At 31.9% G+C, this 23,366-nt stretch overlaps 1 protein-coding gene across 3 annotated transcripts in view; it reads right to left on the reverse strand.

Annotated features, from left to right (window-relative positions):
- Positions 1-427: 427 nt before the first annotated feature.
- Positions 428-23,366, reverse strand: part of LOC134685388 (cytochrome P450 3A13-like) — a 34,837-nt gene continuing 11,898 nt past the window's right edge. For all 3 annotated transcript variants that reach the window (XM_063545108.1, XM_063545107.1, XM_063545106.1), the window contains exons 2-14: positions 16,491-16,587; positions 15,190-15,242; positions 14,667-14,763; positions 13,958-14,074; positions 11,533-11,621; positions 10,729-10,883; positions 9,899-10,020; positions 6,920-7,025; positions 4,814-4,977; positions 2,845-2,933; positions 2,015-2,152; positions 1,435-1,597; positions 428-915 (exon numbers count right to left, since the gene is read on the reverse strand). In XM_063545108.1, coding sequence (XP_063401178.1) covers positions 829-915; positions 1,435-1,597; positions 2,015-2,152; positions 2,845-2,933; positions 4,814-4,977; positions 6,920-7,025; positions 9,899-10,020; positions 10,729-10,883; positions 11,533-11,621; positions 13,958-14,074; positions 14,667-14,763; positions 15,190-15,242; positions 16,491-16,587 — 1,477 coding nt within the window. In that variant the 3' untranslated portion in view covers positions 428-828. The remainder of the gene's footprint in view (positions 916-1,434; positions 1,598-2,014; positions 2,153-2,844; positions 2,934-4,813; positions 4,978-6,919; positions 7,026-9,898; positions 10,021-10,728; positions 10,884-11,532; positions 11,622-13,957; positions 14,075-14,666; positions 14,764-15,189; positions 15,243-16,490; positions 16,588-23,366) is intronic.

Genomic DNA, 23,366 nt, shown 5'->3' on the forward strand with positions numbered 1-23,366 from the left:
CTCAAGACTTTCTATCATAGATCATTTTAGCAATTTGACAAAACTATTCTGAATTTGGGGTTCCGAACTTTCTAGTGTTGTTCTTTATGTGTCCATTTTTTTGTGTACTCAAGCGTTACTGATGAGTCTTTCATAGATGGAACTTGAGTCTTCTTTATCAAACTACAATCCTGGTACCTTTGATAACTATTGATCCTTTTTTTAAGAGACTGAACTATGTGTCTACATAAACAAAACTCCACTACACCATTACTTAAACAAGGCGAAATGAATTAAAACGACTTCTAAATGAATTGTCCAAAAATGCCCTTGAATTTCGCAGGTGTAAAATCGTTCAGGCCTGGCCCTATTTTACCAATTTGGAAGGAATCTAAACTGTATGATATGTTGTCCACAGCACTGGGCACTATTCCTAGTTAAGAATAAAAATTCTCAAAATATTTTAATGAACAATTGTTTTTAATGTAAAAACTATGAATCATAATGAAGATGATTGTCTTTGATATGATTGCATGTATTTATATTCCAGCCGTCTCAATTAAATTTATACAAACATACATATATATACAATGTGTGCAGTTTTCTCAGGAAACTTGCTTTACATAGCATTACCCTTTTGTAAAGTAATTCATATATAGTACACTAATATGAATTTACATTATTACTATTACTTGTAAAGTAATTCATACATAGTACATTACTATGAATTTACACAATTAATTGTACTTGTAAAGTAATTCATACACTAATATGAATTTACATAATTAATATTACTTGTAAAGCAATTCATACATAGTTCAGTAATATGGATTTACACTATTTCTAAGTTTATATTTCAGCTGGTCTTTTATCAACAGTGAGCCACAACCCATTTTCTGGTCTCAAATAAAACGTCTTTGCTAAAGTTGGAGGATCCTAGAAAGGAGAGAAAAATCAATAGTTCTACATTCTATTGTTCAATCCGTTCACATTGTCCCATGTGTATGAAAAGTTGACCTATATTTGTTAATGTCTATGTCATTTTGTGGAGATTTGCCTCATTCGCAATCATACCGCATCTTCTTTTTTATAAGTTTTTATATAAATAGTATAGGTTATTAAAAAAATCACTCATATTGTTTTCTGAGCAATTCCAGTTCAAATTTTTATTTTATTTTTGTCAGGAACTATTTTTAAAACATGACCAATACCGCAACAGTATTGTATTTAAGTTGTATATGCTGGTGTAAAATGCCACGATAAGTCATAGACAATGTTTTGATGTAGTACTACATGCTTTTTTATGACACCCATGCCATTTGAACAGTTAATTTTCAACTTGAACAAAATACCCATGGATTTGTTTTTTTTAATGTATTGGTGAAAGGGAATATATAACTGTGTGAAAAATGAAGCCGAAAATATAACATGAACTTGCAATATATTGTTACTCACATTCTGTTTTGAGCTAAGTGAAAACTTATATTTCTGAATCAAAGACACAACAGCGAATTTTACTGCAAGTTTAGCATACGATTGTCCAAAACAATCTCTCGGGCCAGCACCAAAAGGTATGAAAGACATTGGATGACGTTTAGAGACGTTTTCCTTGCTAAATCTAAAAATATAAGAGAAAATATGAATATAAAAAAGAAAGATGTGGTATCGTTTCAAAACGATAATCTCCACCATTTCATGCCTTCATATGGATTGAAACCAAACAACCCTGCCATACTATATATTTCAGTGTCAGCTTATATATATTTTCAGTGTCAACTTCTATATATTTCAGTATCGGATTATATCATTGTTAACTTCTATATATTTCAATGTAAGGTCACATATATTATCAGTGTCACCTTCTATATATTTTAGTTTCGAGCTATGTATATTTCACTATTCGGTTATATATATATATTTCAGTGTCAGCTGGTTATATATATTTCAGTTTCACGTTATTAGATATAGGAAGATGTGGTGTGAGTGCCAATGAGACAACTCTCATACATATTTCAGTAGGTTATGTATGACATACCTGTTGGGATCAAACTTTTCAGGATTAGGAAAGTTATCTTTATTTCTGTGTATAGCATATATTGGGAACTGAATTTCGGTTCCCTTAGGAAATTTGATTCCTTTAACGACTGTATCCTCTCCTACTGCTCTACCATACCTACAATTAATTATTATCTGCTAATTAATAAATCATTGAAGATTTTACGAAGTATACTCTTGCCTGTTTGACGAGCAAGGTCGTGTGAACACCTATATATAGTTAAATCGTTAAAATATGCAGTTTGTACATGAAGTAACACCACAGCCTGTCAAACTTAATAAGACATAATTTACCAGTTAGTAAACCTCCTGTGAAATGGATTGTCTGCGTTAGAATTAAAAGTATTTTCCAGTATATTCCCACGCAAAATGTTTTTTTACATCCGGATTTATAGTTTAATATAGAAGAAATTGTGTCATAAATGTCATAAATGTATTTAAATCTTCCACACGGATAAATTTAATTTAAATTTTAAATAGTCATAAAATACGTGTTGCTTATTCACCATTATAATGAAACGAAAAATGTAGAAAATCTAAATTTATATAAATGAACTTTCTAGTCCAGTGAAAAGTAAAATCACAAAAATACTGAGCTCCAAGGAAAATTCAAAACGGAAAGTCCCTTATCAAAATAAAATTTGTTATATATTTTCCCGAAGGTAATATTGTGAAAAGCACCTAAACTTAAGACATTGCAATATTCTTCTTAAAATTGAGTTCAAATTTTAATTTAAATGAGTAACATTCCACTAACACCACCACTCCTCTCGTGCCATTGCCGTCATGTTCAGTAAATGTTCGACTTACCTTAGATAAGTAGGAAATATACGCAATGATTCATTCAGAACCATGTCTAAGTATAGTAGATTTTCTATATCATCATATGACATATGTTCCTGTAGAAAATAATGAAATCATTATACCTAATGTAAACATCTATTATATGATTTATTCGTCTTTCTCTAATTATGGTCACTACTGTGTTCTTGGTATTAAATGGACATGGACAAGGGTACTTTTTTGTAACTTGTTTACAAGGAGAAGTTGCTTTTTTCAATTTCTTTATGTTAACTGGTTGTTTAAATGTAGATGTTGTTTCCAGTTATTTTGTTATCTCCATTGAGTTTATTGTTCTTGTCTGTGTAGTCTCGGTTGTTAAAGAATTTCAAAGGCTGTATTGCTACCCGATTATATATGTGCTGTTTGCGTAAAGGTTTATGGATTCAAGATCTTTGTTTTTCCTTTATGAATTCAATAAGCGGCAACAATAACTAGTTGATGCGTTAGTATTGTATATAAAAATAAACAGCTGCTTCATGAGCGCATGATACGTCCGACGTCTTGTGTGGAAGTTTTATGCAATAATCATAAATAGTTTCTGAGAAAGTTTTAAGCAATAACCATATATTGTTTTTGAGACACGGCGGGACATGTGAAACCCCCAACCCTATTTTTTTTATACAAAAAACTAAATATCACTAAAATAAAATTTTGAATCAAAACCAAAAAGTATACAGATCTTTAGATTAATATAACAAAAAAGTGTAAAGTTTTAAGCAATAATTATAAATTATTTTTGAGATACAGTGCGACATGTAAAAAAAACCTCCCCTGTTTAACAAAATACTTAATAACTTCAAAATAAAGTTTTAAATCATCACCAAAAAGTATACAGATCTTTAGATTAATATATCAAAGAAGTGTGTAAAGATTTAAGCAATAATCATAAATTGTTTTTGAGATACGGCACAACATGTAAAAAAAAACTCCCCCTTTTTTACAAAATACTCAATAACTCAAAATGAAATTTTGAATCATCACCAAAAAGTATAAAGATATTAAGATTAATATAACTAAGAAGTGTTTAAAGTTTTAAGCCATAATCAAGAATCGTTTTTGAGATACGGTGCGACATGTGAAAAAAAAACGCCCCTGTTTTAGTTACAAAGTGCCGTAACTCAAAAAGTTTTAATCTTATTTTTTACCAAAAAGTATACAGATCATTTGACCATCATAAGAAACAACTAGTTTCATGAAATTTGGATAAGTCGTTCTCAAGTAACGGTGCGACATGTTTACGCAGGACAGACGGACAGACGGACGGATGGACGGACAGACTGACGGACAGACGGACGGACACCGGACATTTGTATACCATAATACGTCCCGTCAAAATTTTGACGGGCGTATAAAAAATCAGGGCAGGTCTATTTCGTGCATTCATAAGAGAAATGTGAATGAACCAAAATATACATCACATCCCGACACTAATCCGTAGGAAATTCGAAATTAGAACCACATTTTAGACTCTCATAATTTGGTGTCAAATTATGTATTAAAAAAGAACAATTGAAGTTATGACCGGTTTTCAATGAATTATACAAACTTTAAAAAAAAAAAGTCTTTCTATCTAAGAAAGATTGTTGTCAAAGTTTTTCTGTCATTTGTAATTAGGTATTTCTAAAACATTTAACCATAGATTTAGTTCGTTTAAATCCAAAACGTCACAATTAATATAGACACAGGAAGAGTGTATGGGTTTTGGAAAATATACATAAATGGAGAAAAAAGACACCACTGACCGTCGTCCTATTATAGTTTGTTGTTCGGTGTGAGCCAAGGCTCCGTGTTGAAGGCCGTACTTTAACCTATAATGGTTTACTTTTTAAATTGTTATTTGGATGGAGAGTTGTCTCATTGGCACTCACACCACATCTTCCTATATCTATTATAAAATAAAAAAATGTTTAATCTTCGTTTTTGCCTTTATACTTACAGACGATAGATTATTTGATATTTCTGATACTACTTTATCTTGACACTCCGGATGTTTGGCCAGACAATATAGCGTAAACACTATGGTACTAGCAGTTGTATCGTACCCAGCCAGGAAAAAGAATAAACAATTAGCAACTATCTCTGTTTCTGAAAGTCTGTAATCTGCAAAATAAATGGTAAAATTATCAATAACCAATTTCAAAAATATTTATGTAAGTGCATGATGTACACATGACTGTTCCATAGTTTAATTAAAAACATTTCTCGAAATTCCAGTTATTCATATTTTGTATGTAACATTATAAACCAATAATAAATAGAATATATAATGTAAATCGATTAAAACCGCACGCAATACTTGAAATATTATTAAAAATTACCATGTTTTAAATTTCATTGACTGAACGCGTCAATGACTTTTATCAGATTTAAAAATATGTGTTTTTCCTTCTTTATTATTCCCAACATAAATTATCAAAATTGTTAAGCATTTGTGAGTGTATTTCATTGACGATAAACATTGTTTTGGGTTATGTAATACGTATTTTGTAGGATACCAAGGATGGTCGATATTCAACTCATCAAAATTCCAACTTTGTTAAGTGTCAATTGCAATATATGATATGATAAACATTTAATTCAAAATTGAGTTTTAAAAAATTATATTGAAAAGAGTAGTAATTTTAGTACTGTTGACATTGAACGTTTAGTATTATGTTTTGTTTTCACATGAAAGCAGAGTTATTGACATGTTACATGTTCACGCAAATCAGTAAGAAATAGAAATAGAAATTAACAAATCAATGTTGAATAAATAATATTATTGATAAATAACAACTGCATTCATCTTTTGGAATGTATTTTATCAATTGTAAGTATTCCCACTTCTAACATCATCAATTACGATGCAGAGGTGCACCAAACGATATTTTCTGCGAGGCGATACGTGCATAAACCAAGTACACCAGACTTCTTTTATACTGATCAGTATGGAACTAATGGAATTAATTTACCAGCTTCAACTGATCTAACTAAAACATCTTACTAAACACACTGGACACTTTTAATTTACAAACACTCATTTGCAAATTCCGTCGCCGCCACTCCTGAGAGCTTCAGGGGCATGTATATATCCAAAATATGCGAAATGACATGGGGTTCAATAAATTCATTGCTTTTTTGCTGTTATTGTTGAAGATCATTTGATTTTGAAAGATCCAATGGGACAGGTCAAAATCCCCTAAGTCACTGGACCCGCGCATGCACGTTTGTTCCTTTCATAATTCCTAATCATTTTTGTCATCTTGTGGTTTTAGTATGAAAATGAAAATGTTAAAATCGTTTGTCAGCTTTCTTCATTACAAATGTTTGCATGAAGGGTGTGAATAGATATAAGGGTCTTACACTTTTTAACATGTTTTGCTGTTATATTTTGTATTATTTAGTAACCTACTTTGATGTTGTATAATAGTTATCAAAAGTACCAGGATTATAATTTTATACGCCAGACGCGCGTTTCGTCTACATAAGACTCATCAGTGACGCTCAGATCAAAATAGTTAAAAAGCCAAACATAAAGGAGACCTGGTATGATTTCCAATGAGACAAATCTCCACCAGAGACGAAATGACTCAAGTCAGCTAAAGCCCACCGTACGGCCGTCACAAATGATGAGAAACATATGCTACAAACAACTTAAAAGAGGCAACTAACAGCCTGATTCATGTACAAAACAATAAACGAAGAACAAATGTGATATACCACAACAAAATAAACCCAATAAATAACAGACTCAAGACTTGGGACAGTCACATACAGGATGTGGCGAGGTTAAACATGTTTCAAATTCCTCTTGTTCAAATTTCAGAATCACTGACACGAGTATATATTTAGATGGCTGTCAATTTTTGTACACTTCAATAAGAAGATTGGTACGAATGTCAATGAGACAGAGTTCAAATGATAGTTTTTAAGCAACTATAAATGACCATACAGACTTCAGTTGTGAGCAAAATATATACAGTGTTAAAATTCCTCAAGGTTATTAAATTTAAAACAAATCAACTTGAAAAACGGCCTAATTTATGAAAAGCAAATACTTTACCTGAAGCCATATGTTCGGCTGATTTTGTTGAATTATTTTGACTATCTACTATGATAGAACGTCTTCTACTGCTAGTCATTATAAACGACAGTAAATCGGCTCGTCCCTGTAATACAAAACATTCATATGTAATGCACACAATTACTATGTAAATAAACTCACCATAGATATCAGGATTGTAATTTTAAATTAACGCCAGACGCGCGTTTCGTCTACAAAAGACTCATCGTTGACACTCAAATAAAACAAATGTCAAATGGCCAAATAAAGAATGAAGTTGGACAGCTTTGAGCACCAAAACTTTCTAAATGTTTTGCCAAATACAGCTAAAAGTAAAAAAAAAAAAAAAAAGGGCCACAGTAGTATACCGCTGTTTAAAACTCGTAAATCGATGGATAAAAAACAAAATCGGGGTAACAACCTGAAACTGAGGGAACGCATTAAATATTAGAGGAGAACCACAAAACAACATTAAAATGTAACGCACACATAAACGGACTAGGCATTAGACACAATCCGATGAGAATAACAAATATAACATCAAAATCAAATACATGAATTTGGGATAGAAACGTAACGTGACACGTCTTATAGAAATGTGAATTCAAATGTGAATATAAGAGAAAACAAACGACACAACGGAAACACAACGGTAAAATGTAAAACACACAGAAACGAACTACAATATAACAATGGCCATATTCCTGACTTGGTACAGGACATTTTTAAAGAAGAAAAAATGGTGGGTTGAACCTGGTTTTGTGGCATGCCAACCCTCCCGCTTTAATGGCAATTTTGAATATAACATTAAAATGACGACATAACATAACCGGACTACAACACAAATGAATAGGAGAACATATTAGACAAAGAAACACATAAATAAAAGCTAAAAGGCAACATGTTTAAAATTCAATACGCCAGAAGCGCGCCTCGTCCACACAAGACTTACCAGTGACGCCCAGATATAAAAGTTCGAAAGTCAAAACAAGTACAAAGTTGTACAGCACTGAGGATCAAAAGTTCAAAAAGGTTGTGCCAAATACGGCTAGGGTTTTCTGCTTGGGATAAGAACATCCTTATTCAGAACAAATAAAGTATGAAGTTGAAGAGCATTGAGGACCAACAATTTATACAAACAATATAATTCAACAGTTACTATGTAATACAGACAATTATCATGTTATACAGACAATTACCATGTTATACAAACAATTACGAATGCCTGTACCAAGACAGTTGTTATCCATTTGTTTTATGTGTTAGAGCTTTTGATTTTGCCATTTGATTACGGACGCTTTTCTACCTCAGGCATAGATTGCCTCGGCTGGGTTTGGCAAGGCTTTTGGGAATTTTGGTCCTCGTTGCTCTTCGACTTCGTACTTTATTTGGCCTTTTTGGCTATTTTGGATTCGAGCGTCGCTGGTGAGTCTTTTGTGGACGAGACGCGCGTCTGGCGCATATGCAAAATTTAGTCCTGGTATCTATGATGAGTTTATTTACTACTAGTGTTGTCAACGGTTAATCGGTTAACCGGGTTAACCGTTCGAACGACCGAATACCGAATACCAAAAACGTTAACCGGTTAACCGGACTTCTTTCAATTTTAATAGATTTGATATAAATTTGTATTGAAATCATTAAAAAGTTATGTTTGCTATAAAATTGTCGTCATGGTAATTAATTTGACGGATCAACTGTCCAGTATGTTGATTGCTATTGTTAATCCAAAAATATAAAATTAATGTGCAATCACGTCGTGTAAGTCTTTGATATACTTTAAACGAAATACTAACTCAAAAGCTGTAAAAAGCAAACCAACGTGAATTTATCAATGTATACTTGATGGTACCAGTATCAGGATTAATAAATTCAAATTTAAACGTTCCACATTATTTTCGGAGACAACAAGAGAAAATAAAAAAATAATCGGTTTCAGACACATTCAATTCTACGATATCAAGAAGTTTTTTTTATTCAATCTGAAGTAAGTATAACTGCCACAGTGGTTACGGTGTATTTGATAAATAAAAGTCAAACTTCGACAGGAATCTTACAGACAAGCCGTATAATACCAAAGGACAAACTTAAATTCATCGTATAAACATTGACACTAATACTACATCTTCTTATATCTATGTGTAGGGTACTAATGATAGTTTGAGGTCTACAAACATCACTTAACTACCGGTTAACCGGTTAATCGGTCGAACGATTATACGACTAACCGGTTAGGCAAAAGTGTACGATTTGACAACACTATTTACTACCACTGGGTCAATGACACTGCTGGTGGAGATTTATTTCCCCGAGGGTACCACCAGCCCAGTAGTCAGCACTTTTTGTGCTGACATGAATTGTCATTGATATGGGTATATTTGTAAATTAACTGTTTACAAAATTTCGAATTTTTGAAATACTACGGCTTTTCTACCTCAGGCATAGATTGCCTTGGCTGGGTTTGGCAAGGCTTTTGGGAATTTTGGTCCTTGCTGCTTTTCGATTTTGTACTTTATTTGACCTTTTTGGCTTTTTTGGATTCGAGCGTCGCTGGTGAGTCTTTTGTGGACGAGACGCGCGTCTGGCGTATATGCAAAATTTAGTCCTGGTATCCATGATGAGTTTAATTAGTTTGATTTTTACCATGTTATATACAGACAATTACCATGTAATAGAACCAATTACTATATGTAATTACTTCTCCACATTCGTCCTTATTAACAATTACTATAATTTCTTCTCTTAAATTTCTTATGTTAAAATTCCCAATACTGACACAATATTATTTCGATCATTCTACCTTTTTCTATGAAGTAAAATCGTCTATTTGGACGTTACTAAGTGTTGGATTTTTATTTTATTATCCTCCCTTACTGATTTTTATACAGTGCAAAGGCTTTTCCAGGTGGAATAAACAATGCTTTAACAGATAATCCGTTTTCCAATCAATAACCAAAATATTCCAACACTAATGCTTACCCCTTCCGTGTGCCTCTTTTTCATCTTCTTTGTAACAAGGGTTGTCAGATACTTTCTGACATCAGCTGGGATTGCATTGTAACTAAATGCAGAAAATAACTTTGTCATCGCTGGACAAACAGCTGAAAAGATGTCATTACAGTATATGCAATAATTCGCCGAAGGAGAAACAATTCAAAATAACAACCAAAAACTGAGGGAATCGTACGAACTTCAGAGGATCGAGAAATTGTTCGTCTTCTGCTGTAAATGATGTTTCCTCTGCTAGTCAGGACAATGACAGTTGTTGTCCATTCGTTTGATGTTATTGAGATTTTGTGTTTGCCATTTGCTTATAGGATCTTTCCGTTTATATATTTTTTCTCGGAATTCCGTGTTTTTGTATTTTTACTTTTTATCCCATTCAATTTCACACTATTGTTAAAAAAATTATTAATAAGACTTTTTTTTTAATTTACTGAATATTACTTCTGTCGGTCCGTTAACATTCCGTGATGTTTGCGATACCTCTAGGTTTAACATAAATTACTATTCCTACCACAGGCCACTGCAGGTCAACACTCCGTGATGTTTGCGATACCTCTAGGTTTTACATAAATTACTATTCCTACAACAGGCCACTGCAGGTTAACATTACGTGATGTTTGCGATACCTCTAGGTTTTACATAAATTACTATTTCTACCACAAGCCACTGCAGGTTAAAATTCCGTGATGTTTGCGATACCTCTAGGTTTTACATAAATTACTATTCCAACCACAAGCCACTGCAGGTTAAAATTACGTGATGTTTGCGATACCTCTAGGTTATACATAAATTACTATTCCTACCACAAGCCACTGCAGGTCTAGCTATTCCTGCCGTTCCAGCCATCCACCCTTTCTTTATCATGTCGACAGTCTTATCCTCTGTTTCTTTATAGGAATTTACATTATATCCAAATAAACTATTACACAGCGAGTCAACGGAAAAGGCCAAACATAACCTACAATGATATTAATGAAATTATTTAATTAACATATCCTGGTTCTCGATCTTTAACATTTGTATTTAGTACGATTATACTTACCTCACATCTATTTTATACAAAAACAAGTGTGCAAATCATTATTAACTATTATCTTCTTTTTTTATCATTATATTTAAACAATTAAAATTTCAACAACTTTCTATACATTTTTTTCATCTTGTTTCATTTGCCTTGCCTGTGTTAATATGCATTGTACATAATATACCTAAATGTTCCTAATGTATTTCCCATAACAAGGATAATGTTTGTTATATTGATTAAATTCTTAAGCGACGATACTATTCATAGCATATATTTATTAAGATATTCGTCGATATATTAGGAAATTGTTTTGAAACTAAAGTGTTATCCCTCATGCAAAGTTGACATTCAAAAACGTTTCTGTTCTGTCTCTTTTTATCATATATCTGCCGACGGCTTTACATTGTATACCATTCTTGTTTTTCATTTGTTTGGTTTCATAAAACCTGGTGAAGTTTAATCCTCTAAAGTGTGATTGTAAACCAGGCGCTATACCTAACTGATTTTGACAGTATTGTGTTATGTAATGTTTATATCTCACAGTTCCTTATATTGAAGATGTTATTATTTGATGTATTCTTACTCTTGAAAGTCGAAATCATTCTCAGCTGTTAACTTCTCTTCAATGTTATGTATCAGGTGCTCGGTTGACTGTAACAATTTCCCTGTTATCTGTTGACAAAAAAAAAGGTCTTCATTCAATTACATTTTCGTAGCTTAATTTCTTTTAATGTTGCAGGCCATATGCAAATTTATGTAAAAGCTGCACATATTGACATTGTTTGGAAAGTGATGCGCCAAAACTGCAGTGCCAAACGCGCTTTTTTTCATTTTACTCTGTCAGAATAAGAAAAATCAATAACTAGTGTTTATATTCAGCATTTTCGAACCCTGTTTTACTTTTTAAATGTCATCAAATTGAGAGTGGAAATGGGGAATGTGTCAAAGAGACAACACACCAACCATAGAACAGACAACATCAGAAGGTCACCTAGAGGTCTTCAATCATGGTTATTTTTAAATTCAGAGTTTTGGCTGCTTTGTGTCAATGTATATTCCCGTTTTAAGCATATTTTGTGATAAACAATGTCTATTTCCCAAAGTACCTTGAGTTGGAAATTGTTATGTTATATTAATGGCAATCAACAATCTGTCTGTCGTATTCTTCACGAGCTTTCTAGTTTTTAATAAAGTTTGTAAATTACTAATAAGGCACAGTTTACAATAAATGGTATAAAATATTTAATAAATCATAAAAAAATATTATCTACAACATTTAATTAGTTGAAATTACAATTCTTAAGGGATAAACGACATTAGGGCAGCACTTATTTTCTAGTACCTCTTTTTTCAATAGAGTATTTAACATAACATACAACCAAAAGGAAATTTAGAACACATATTATTTCTAGACTGTTAGATCAAGTCTCACATATTTGATTTAAACACATTTTTTTTGTAGTTCCAGTTAAAGTTAACGATACTCTTTTTTTCAATTTCCTTGAATTGTTTGTGTCACAATCTTCTTGGTAATCTTGGAGAAATACAATTAAGTGGTTTTTATTTATTGTGTAATCTAGTTTATCATGTGATGAACTTCCCTATGAATAATGTAAATGGATAACGTTTCGTAATGTTTCTGAATATGATAAAACTAGTTGTAACTTAAGATTATAACTATAGTGCCCCATTGTTAAGATTTAAGGAAAGTAATTAAAGTAGATGATAAAATAATTGTTTGCATGATAGAAACAGTTATATCTACAAGGAAGTCAACTTTAAAATAACATTTAAAAGTGTAAATAGGTATGATCTTATTACGTGTAAAGATATAAAACATTGAAAATCAAGTCCTATATTTTAAGACGGATTTGGTTACCGTTGAATGTCCCGTTTTGTTTGATGCTCTCAAGTAATTTGTATTCTTTAGTTTCCAAAATTTCCGACAATAACGTACTATATACGAAGATGTTCTCTTGAGTATACATGCACTTTGTACATGACATTTAGAAATCTCATGTTATAATGAATATTTTCTGGGGATTTCTTTTCTTCCTTTTTCTTGCTCATTTACCAATACCACTCTTTTTAACAGTAGTCATAAATTTGTATGCAGTTCTAGTAATTGTGGTTTTGCCTAACTTGCAATTATACCTCCTGAACTTAATCTATATTGTTCAATTTTCTCACATACTTGCGAATAATTGCTGTAAATGATCTTTAATTTATTGTTAAATGTCTTTTGCAATTTCTATTATGAGGGTTGGTTGAAGTCTTTCCGAATTCCATAAAGTCATTCTTCCCCGGATCCCGAACAATTGAAAAGTTATTCTCGAATTCCTATAAATCGACATCCCTTTTTCTTCATTTCATTTTATAGCATTCTTCGTAAGAATGCATTTTTGACATCAAAGGAAATATTATGGTCGAACCCATATAATTGTCATAAAAACAAAATGTACTTCCTCAAATAATGTATTAGAGGATAAGAATTTTATTCAAATCTAAAGATGAACTAATATATCCAATATTACTCACAAATTCAACGTGGTAGTACAAAACGTATGCACTTAAACTGTACCTGATTACATTACAAATATAAGTATGAAGAGGCATTAATAGAAGTTTATTTGCACACTGAAACTATTGTAAATGATAAGGAAGTCGTATTCATAAATGATAAGTTAACATATAAAGATGTGATGAGGTCATTGTCGTATTACGTGAAATGATATAATTATCATTTAAGAAAACTCAATATAAAAAAGTAACAATGTTATTTAGGATGATAGACATATATAGAAACATATATTTGGCGAGCTTATAATCTCAATATCTCTGAAATATGTTTCTTTTCATCTTGTGCTCCGTGTAAAATTTATGAACGCAATGTCGACACTATTTCCTACTGCCACAGTAAAAAATATAAATGAGACGTGCATAATTCTATCCTACCAAATTTTCATGAAGACGATTAAAATGAAATGATATTGATAGAAATGTATTACCTGTTCCAAATAATTTGGTTTGAACACTTCTGATATATGTTCTCGTAAAAACGTCCATTGACCATTATCAGAGAGTGCCACTGTTTTCCTTAATAATGGTCCTAGGTCTAAATTTACCTGAAATATAAAAAAAACTCAGTCAAGAAAGTATATCCTAGTTCGTGCCACTTGGTTTGTGTATCTTCTAATTATGACTGATTTATTTCGTACTCTTCATTATATAAGTTCTGGGCTCGCGGTCATAAAACTTTACTTAGTAAATTTTACTCGAAGCACAACATTTCTGCTCAAAACACAAAACCCAGTATTTTTGATTGGGTGATTCCAGATTCTGAGTACAAAAGTCATGCTCGAAAGTTTTATAGTCAATGCTATGGTTTTTGCCAAATGTCAAAGGAAATATTTTGAAAGGATATTTTTTACATTTATACAGCTTGTGTTTAAATTGAAAATGTGATGGCACAAATGGTAGTTATGACTTATCTCAGGAGGTTCATTTGTGTTTTGATACTCAGATGTGTAATTTTTCATACATTCGGTTTCCGGTGTACCTGGTAAAGGTTTTCTTGTTGAAACTGTGGCCAATACAATCGTAAATCATGTTTCTACGGTATGACATGAATGTACAACAATTTATTTTTTTAATAAACATTCATCATGATAGTTTTAATCCTGTATATATTATACTGTCGATATTTGGAGGACATACCTTCCTATTTTTAAACTTGTTGAATTTTGTAATGCATATATCTTGAATCATCTCGGGATCCGCTACCAGTACTACAGGTTTATGTCCATGGTAAATCCTAAACATGGTATAACAAAAAGTATTTTAACTTTATATTATTTGGTATATTAATATTATTTTGTTACACCAGAGACATATATACACATATATGTCTCTGGTTACACATATCTAATAATTTGATTCGTTTTATGTCTTGTTTTAATGCTAGGTATTTGACTATTACTATTAGTTATAATAGTTATAAAATTTATGAAGTAAATAATAATTAAAAAGTAGTCAAACTTTGTATCAAATAAACAAATACAAACATTATCATAATTCTCTCTTTTGATTTCTATCCTTAGATGTAAGTATGCGTTTTGCTCATTATTGAAGGCAGAAAAGTGACCAATGGTTGTTTGTTTCTGTGTCATGTGGTTTCTTGTGAAGAGTTGTTTCATTATCAATCATACCACATCTTCTTATATTAGAATAAAATACCTACCCAACAACATTGCCATACTTATTTATCAATTCTAAATCTAATTCTGTAATTCCCTGTAAAATAAAAAACAAAAACAGTTATAATGTATCTATGATCGTCAGTTATCAAATAAAATTATGTTATTTCCTTGCATGAATTGCTTCTGACACTCCATGCATTATCATACATTGCTTTGTAATGTGTGTGTTATTTGTTTGTATTCAACAACCCCAATTAGGGTCTTTGCGAAACAAAAGATTCAAGTTTCAGGTTTATAAGAAATGGCTTAATGTCACGTAACATTTAACGACTAATACAAATTGACAGAGAATCACCCAATAGAAATACTCGATCGTGATAACTTCTGTTAACATGATTGATGATCTATGAATTGTAAAGGTATCAACATATCCATCCAGCGAATTAAACATCATCAGATTTTTTGTAAATGTAATGATATGTTAGGCTTTATTATAACAACGCCTAAGGTTTCAGTGGCCTGAAAACCTTCCATCCTTTACAGGTATACTTTACATAGATAAATAAAATCGTATTTAAGATAAGCAAAATGAGGATGTTAAATTTGATGTATGCCCTTTTGTGCTTCTTCGTTACATTTGTTGTTTTTATAGTGATTAAGATGATAACACCATGTTGACTGCTGTACCCCTATTTTTGACATTTGCTCTTTGAGTATGTTTGTTTTGTTCACGCATCGTTGACAATGTAATGGAATTTTGATTTTGGACTTTCCATTTTGAATTTTCCTCGGAGTCCAGTATTTTTGTGTTTTTACTTTTTTCTAATACCTAGTTTGCATAAAACCAGCTTTAGTTTTCATTGTTCAGACTTATATTTAGTTAATATCATCAATGCGTCAGTATTTGCTAGTATTTAGTGGCCTAATATCTAATGTGTATAACATCAGCTGTTTAGATATAAGAAGATGTGGATTGAATGTCAATGAGACAACTCCCCATCCAAGTCACAACCTGTTTTAGGTAAAAGTACGTTCTCATTGTTCAGATATCTGGTTAGTATCATCAATGACTTATGTATTCACTGGCCTTACGTTAAGATTGTAAATAAAGTTTTTCTGTTTCAATTTATAAGTAATTATTGGTCGATTAGGAGTTCGTATTGACAAATCGTTAATTTTCATTGGAATATATATGCAAGGTATATTGTTTCGTCTGTATTATCTCAGTTCGTGTTTAATTTCCATTACCAAATCTTTAGGTTACGAGGGTTGTTGTTTATCTCCATTTGTCTTTCAGCTCAAAACAGAAATATATCTTAATATTTTCTCTATTTATCTTTACCTTTTTCTTATATTCTGGGAAGATTCCAAAAAAAGGCACAGGTTGAGGACCCGAAATGCCAAGTCGTTTAAAAAAACTATGAGCTTTCTTCATATATCTGAAAGAAAAAAAAAACATGGAAAGGGACAATTAATATACTTCTAACAAAAACATAATGGTAAATCAATGAACAATCGATTAGTACTAGGGGTTTTCACATATGTAAATCAATGAACAATCGATTAGTTCTAGAGTTTTCACATATGTCAATCAATGAACAATCGATTAGTACCGGGAGTTTTCACATATGTAAATCAATGAACAATCGATTAGTACTAGGAGTTTTCACATATGTCAATCAATGAACAATCGATTAGTACTAGGAGTTTTCACATATGTAAATCAATGAACAATCGATTAGTACTAGGAGTTGTCACATATGTAAATCAATGAATAATCGATTAGTACTAGGAGTTGTCACATATGTAAATCAATGAACAATCGATTAGTACTAGGAGTTTTCGCATATGTAAATCAATGAACAATCGATTAGTACTAGGAGTTTTCACATATGTAAATCAATGAACAATCGATTAGTACTAGGAGTTGACACATATGTTAATTAATGAACAATCGATTAGTACTAGGAGTTGTCACATATGTAAATCAATGAACAATCGATTAGTACTAGGAGTTTTCGCATATGTAAATCAATGAACAATCGATTAGTACTAGGAGTTTTCACATATGTAAATCAATGAACAATCGATTAGTACTAGGAGTTTTCACATAACTATGTAAATCAATGAACAATCGATTAGTACTAGGAGTTTTCACATATGTAAATCAATGAACAATCGATTAGTACTAGGAGTTTTCACATAATTATGTAAATCAATGAACAATCGATTAGTACTAAGAGTTTTCACATATGTCAATCAATGAATAATCGATTAGTACTAGGAGTTTTCGCATATGTAAATCAATGAACAATCGATTAGTACTAGGAGTTTTCACATATGTAAATCAATGAACAATCGATTAGTACTAGGAATTTTCACATATGAAAATCAATGAATAATCGGTTAGTACTAGGAGATTTCACATATGTCAATCAATGAACAATCGATAAGTACTAGGAGTTTTCGCATATGTCAATCAATGAACAATCGATTAGTACTAGGAGTTTTCACATATGTAAATCAATGAACAATCGATTAGTACTAAGAGTTTTCACATATGTAAATCAATGAACAATCGATTAGTACTAGGAGTTTTCACATATGAAAATCAATGAATAATCGATTAGTACTAGGAGTTTTCACATATGTCAATCAATGAACAATCGATAAGTACTAGGAGTTTTCGCATATGTCAATCAATGAACAATCGATTAGTACTAGGAGTTTTCACATATGTCAATCAATGAACAATCGATTAGTACTAGGAGTTTTCACATATGTCAATCAATGAATAATCGATTAGTACTAGGAGTTTTCGCATATGTCAATCAATGAACAATCGATTAGTACTAGGAGTTTTCACATATGTCAATCAATGAACAATCGATTAGTACTAGGAGTTTTCACATATGTAAATCAATGAACAATCGATTAGTACTAGGAGTTTTCAAATCAAATGACAGACAACATAGATTGCCGATGTTTGAAACTTACAGTTCCAAGTAATATACCAACACAGACAGAAAGAATGGTAAAATGACAGGCATTTTTTTACTTTTCATTGATATCAAATTCACATGAATATGAGATGGAAGCATTACCTAAAGTGAGTTATCTAGAGAAAGGATATCGTCATTTTTATATGTCGGTGACACTTTATACCTTGGTAATGTTCTATGTTCTTCCGTTGTGGAAGGATATAGTAAAAAAAACAAAAAATTGGTCGGCCATTAGAGTGCACAACTGGTACCCGTTGGAATACCGACTGTTTTTGAATACCAAATCACTAAACAAGAATTTAAAGGGATAAATTATTGTACGTGTAAGACGAGGAGACACAGTTTATAGTTTGCACTAAAAGTAGTTTGCAAGGCGACCTGTCCAGAAGCAATCTCACAGATTATTGTTTTAAAATATGAATGTTGAAATTTTTTCAAGAACGCTGACAACTTTTCGTTAGTGTTTGGTTTATCGGTACCTACAACAGGAACCATTAATCTGATTTGTGTGTAAAGCTGAACAGTAACAGCATCCTTTTGGATTTTTCTGATGTCATTTTTGATACAAACTGTATGTTCAAAAGAATAGGAGTACAAAATTGCATAATTTCGATAACGCGGTTTGTCTAAATCTGAACATTTTTAAGACTTTTTACCTACATAACACTCGAGTTGTGCCATGTTTGGACTTTTTCTTCAAATAGCACATATCTAAATCAAATTGACTGTCATATATTGTCTAAAATATATGTAATGTTTCATTTTGTTACAGACATCTTGTAATTAATTGACAATTCAATATAAAGTAACATCCTGTTAAAACCTTCTGCTTAAATCAGTGCAGGAATGTAAATGAAAAATATTACTCATGTAGGATAATATACAAAATCACCATGTGAAAATATAGTGCTTACTTTCTTTTTATTTAGAATTTTAAATCCTTAAAATAACTGATATCATTTAAATCCTAAAAAATACTTCAACGTAAACCAGTGAAGGATTTTATTGTATGATTTCTCTATTTATGTTTAATCTCGCTTCCATTTAATTCTTTTCCTTTATGACAGTAGCTGAAGTTTACGTTTTTTTAAGTATTGGGCTAGTTGTATATATTTATTACGAGTAAGAAATAATAATTATTTTCATCACCCACAGTGTATTTGATCCTTTCATGACTAGACAAAATACAAAATTAAGTATATTAGTATTGAAATATTAGTATGTGAAGCATGAACGTCAGGCGTCGTTCATTTATAATCTCCTTGCTCTCAGACTGAAGCGACTGTGTACTGTGAATTGATGATATTTATCAGTATGAAATTAAAAGATGTGGTAGTATTGCCATCTAGAGAACTATCTACCAGAAACCAAGCCGTGTAAATGTTGACAAATTAAGATCACCATGCGACCTTCAATAAAGAGGAAACACTATAATGAGCTATACCACAGTATGATATAATACAAGAAACCAAACCGCTTGATTTATGAAAAAAATAATAACCCCAAAACAAATTTGACAGACATAAACCAACAGCATCCTTTCAATAATAGACTAGGGACAGACATTTAAATTATGCAATATCAAACATATGGGTGAGCTATCATCCTTCTCTATTTACTTTACCCAGGATGCCTTTTCAATTCCTACGAAGAATCAGACAGCTTTGAGAAGCCCGGTTCTTGTCCTTACTAATCAATTTACCCGGTATGCCTTGACAGTTCCTACGAAGAATCAGACTGCAAAGACTACCGTATAAGTACTTTTCAAACACTTCGTAGTACAAATGTACATTACGGCTTGCTAACATGAATTCACAGACACACAAGTGCATGCCATCCTTGAATGTAAGACAATTGAAAAATTCACTGGCATGGAGAAATCACGTACTACAAAAGAACATCATACAATTCTATGGAAAACGGGAAAATTGAGCCTTTAAACCGTACATTACTGAAACCACCGCAGTCAAAAAACTGGAAAAGACAAATAGCTAGATTGAATGATTCACGCCTACAACTGCACCAGACAGACAATCGTTTTAAAATTTTATTTTTCGCCTTTTTTTTTCATTTTGCATGATTGTACTCGTGTATAGATAAGGTTCATTATTTATGTCTTTGTATTGTAAATGTAAAGGCGTCCTATTCTATCCGAGATCAATCTTAAGATAACATTCTCATCTTATATTTAGACTGGCAATATGAATTTCACTACAATACCTAATTTGAATTTAAAGATTTACTTTTCTTGTATCTATATTTTGACAGCAGATTTCAATTTATATTAAATTTTCATAAATGCAAATGAAATATGAAATGAAATATGATAGTACACTTCATTTTCTATACCTAAATAGGTTAAAAATGTTTTAAATGTCGTTGGTTCACACAATGACGTATACATGCATGTTAGTTGTAAATTCGAGTCAATATAATATACGATGTAACTGTGTTGTTGTTCTTAGAATTTGTCCAATACGTGTACGCAAGAGGAGGTCTGAATATTTTGTTTTATCTTACACATCTTTTTAATTACATTGCAAAGATTATCTCTGAATCAATATTGGTGAATAAAAACGTTTAACCATCCAAATTATACGGTCTCTTAATATGTCTAGATAAGGTATTAATATATATCAAAAATCAAAATAATGTCAAGGTTAATGCACAAGCCTCTGGTAAATTAATGTTTATCTAAATGTCATTGTCCCACTGTTCGAAGTATAAGACATACAATTCTTTACACTGACAGAATTTAGATATTTTGGGGTTATACATGCAGTATTTGATACAGTATCAGTAAACAGGAGTGGTTTCAGCAACTGCGCATGCATGTAAATGATGTGTCTATGTTATTCAACACTAGCGCTGCTACATACAATATTCTTACCACATTATATTGTGACTAGCATGGATAGCTGCTCAGTGGCACTCATACCTCTATTAATTTGACAAAATGACCAATGCCTGCCATAGAAACCATTTTTAAGGTCAAAACAATGAAAAAAAGACTGGCAAGCTCCTACATTTACATGGTTCGATGTTAAACTAGTTTTTACTCTACCCAATTTCTTTTTAATTTTAGTTGTATTCGAAATGAAAACAGTTGCACGTAAAACGATACTACAACATTGTATAATATCTTTACCATATGAAGGAATAACTTAATGCTCTTAGGCAGCAACCATTTGATTTTCTGGGGGGGGGGGGGGGGGGGGGGGGGGGGGGGGGGGAGGGGTGGGGGCTATGTTTTTTTTTGGAAAAAAAAGTTTGTTTCCAGGTTTTGGTGAAAAAAATAATTTGTTTTGGTCCCTGAGAAAAAAAAAATTGTTTGTTTCACCCTCAGCTGCCACTATATGTAATGCTAAAATTGAAAGAAAAAAAAAATTGTTTTCGGTTTGTCGCTAAAAAAATAGATTGTTCTTCGCCGAAGGCGAAAAAAAAAGTTTGCAGAGAAAAAAAAACATAGCCCCCCCCAAAAAACATAGCCCCCCCCCCCCCCCCCCCCCCCCCCCCAAAAATCAAATGGTTGCTGCCTTAGTACGTTATCAAGTTCATACATTGTATAACTTTCTAACACACATTGGATATATAGTGTCTAAGGGGAATATGCTATATATTGAAACATTGTGTCATATAGAGAATACCCACTGTCTAACTGAAGTTTCATCGCGTTATACTCCCCCTTGCAGGTATTTCATTCAGTCATATTATTATATTCAGTTGTAGGACATTCAGTTTTATTTTAGATTTACACTCATACAATGTTTACTTCGCAATTATGTTTGCAAACACTTTCTTTATATTTTCTTTGTGTTTTTTAAATGATTTGTCAAGTCTTTACAACTCACACTTCGTGCATAGACAGAGCCATCACGTTCCTTAATCTCACGTATAATACATTACTGTGATTACATAGCCTGATGTCACTTTCATAGTATAGACTATGGATATGATAATGAAACGATTATAAATAAGTTTCAAGGACATCATTAATATCCAGACACTGCGAGACCCGCTTAGGTTGAGGTCAAGGTCGTTAAACACCCCCAAATTTGAATAAGAATTAAAAATAATAAATGATAGACTGTATTCTTATTTTAAATGGAAGATTAGCTCGAAAAAAGATTGAAAGGATGACAATAACACTTAAACACAGGGCAAGGTTGAGAGTATGATAAAACTATGTTTGTAGAATTTGAAAGTCTGGGTTTATTTTAGAATAAGGGTATATTTATCTAAAGTCATTTACTGAAGTGCAGATTAATCATTGTATTACAGTGCAGTTTCCCTACATAAATTCCATTTTAAACGCCCTTGTGGGTCACAAAACCATCTGCAAAGTTTAAAGACCGAGACAGACGGGGCAATCGTCTTTTAACATATATATAATTATTGGTCAAGTGTTATAAATCTGTACTTTTCAATAACAGAATTCTGTATATGGATCTATACTTTTTTATACGTGATTTTATTTTCTATTCTTAAAGTGTTGACTATAGTAGTCTCAGGGATGACTGATAATTTGTTCCTTGTACAAACTTAATTAAGATGTATTTAATCCAATGTTATTGAAGTTGAAGATTGTGTGTTGTGCTACATTGCACGATTAAGTAACGGTTTAAAACAAACGAAGCGATAATCTTATTTGCTTCTACTAATTATCTTGTATCTTTTATGATGCCCTAAGGTCACTTTTTAGTAAATAATTCATGAAATCTACTTTTTGAAATATATCTTTATTATTTGGCAGATTAAATGTAGAAATAGCTGATTATTTATACACATTTAACGAAATAGATTTACGTTAAAAAAAACTACAATAATAATAATAATAATACTTTATTCCGAAAGCAATACAGCTTTAAGAGTAGAAGACTGCTTTCGTCGATAAAAAAAGAATTGTTTGGTATCATGTCTTATATGTTTTATAACATAATGACAAATATAAGATCCTTAAGTACAATCAATATCAACATCAATATACAATAAGCAACAACAGTTACTATATTGGTACACACTATACACAGCAGAGGCGGGTCCAGAAATAAAAAAAGGGGGGGGGGGGGGGGGGGTGGGGGGGGGGGGGGCTAAACCTAAGATAAAAAGGGAGGCCAACAATATGCCCCCATTCAAATGTTGTGATCTACAAAAAGGGGAGTCCAACCCCGGGACCCCCGGATCCGCCATTGACACAATATATTACATATGTACAA

Source organism: Mytilus trossulus, chromosome 9 (genome assembly GCF_036588685.1).
Source record: "Mytilus trossulus isolate FHL-02 chromosome 9, PNRI_Mtr1.1.1.hap1, whole genome shotgun sequence".
Taxonomy (NCBI): domain Eukaryota; kingdom Metazoa; phylum Mollusca; class Bivalvia; order Mytilida; family Mytilidae; genus Mytilus; species Mytilus trossulus.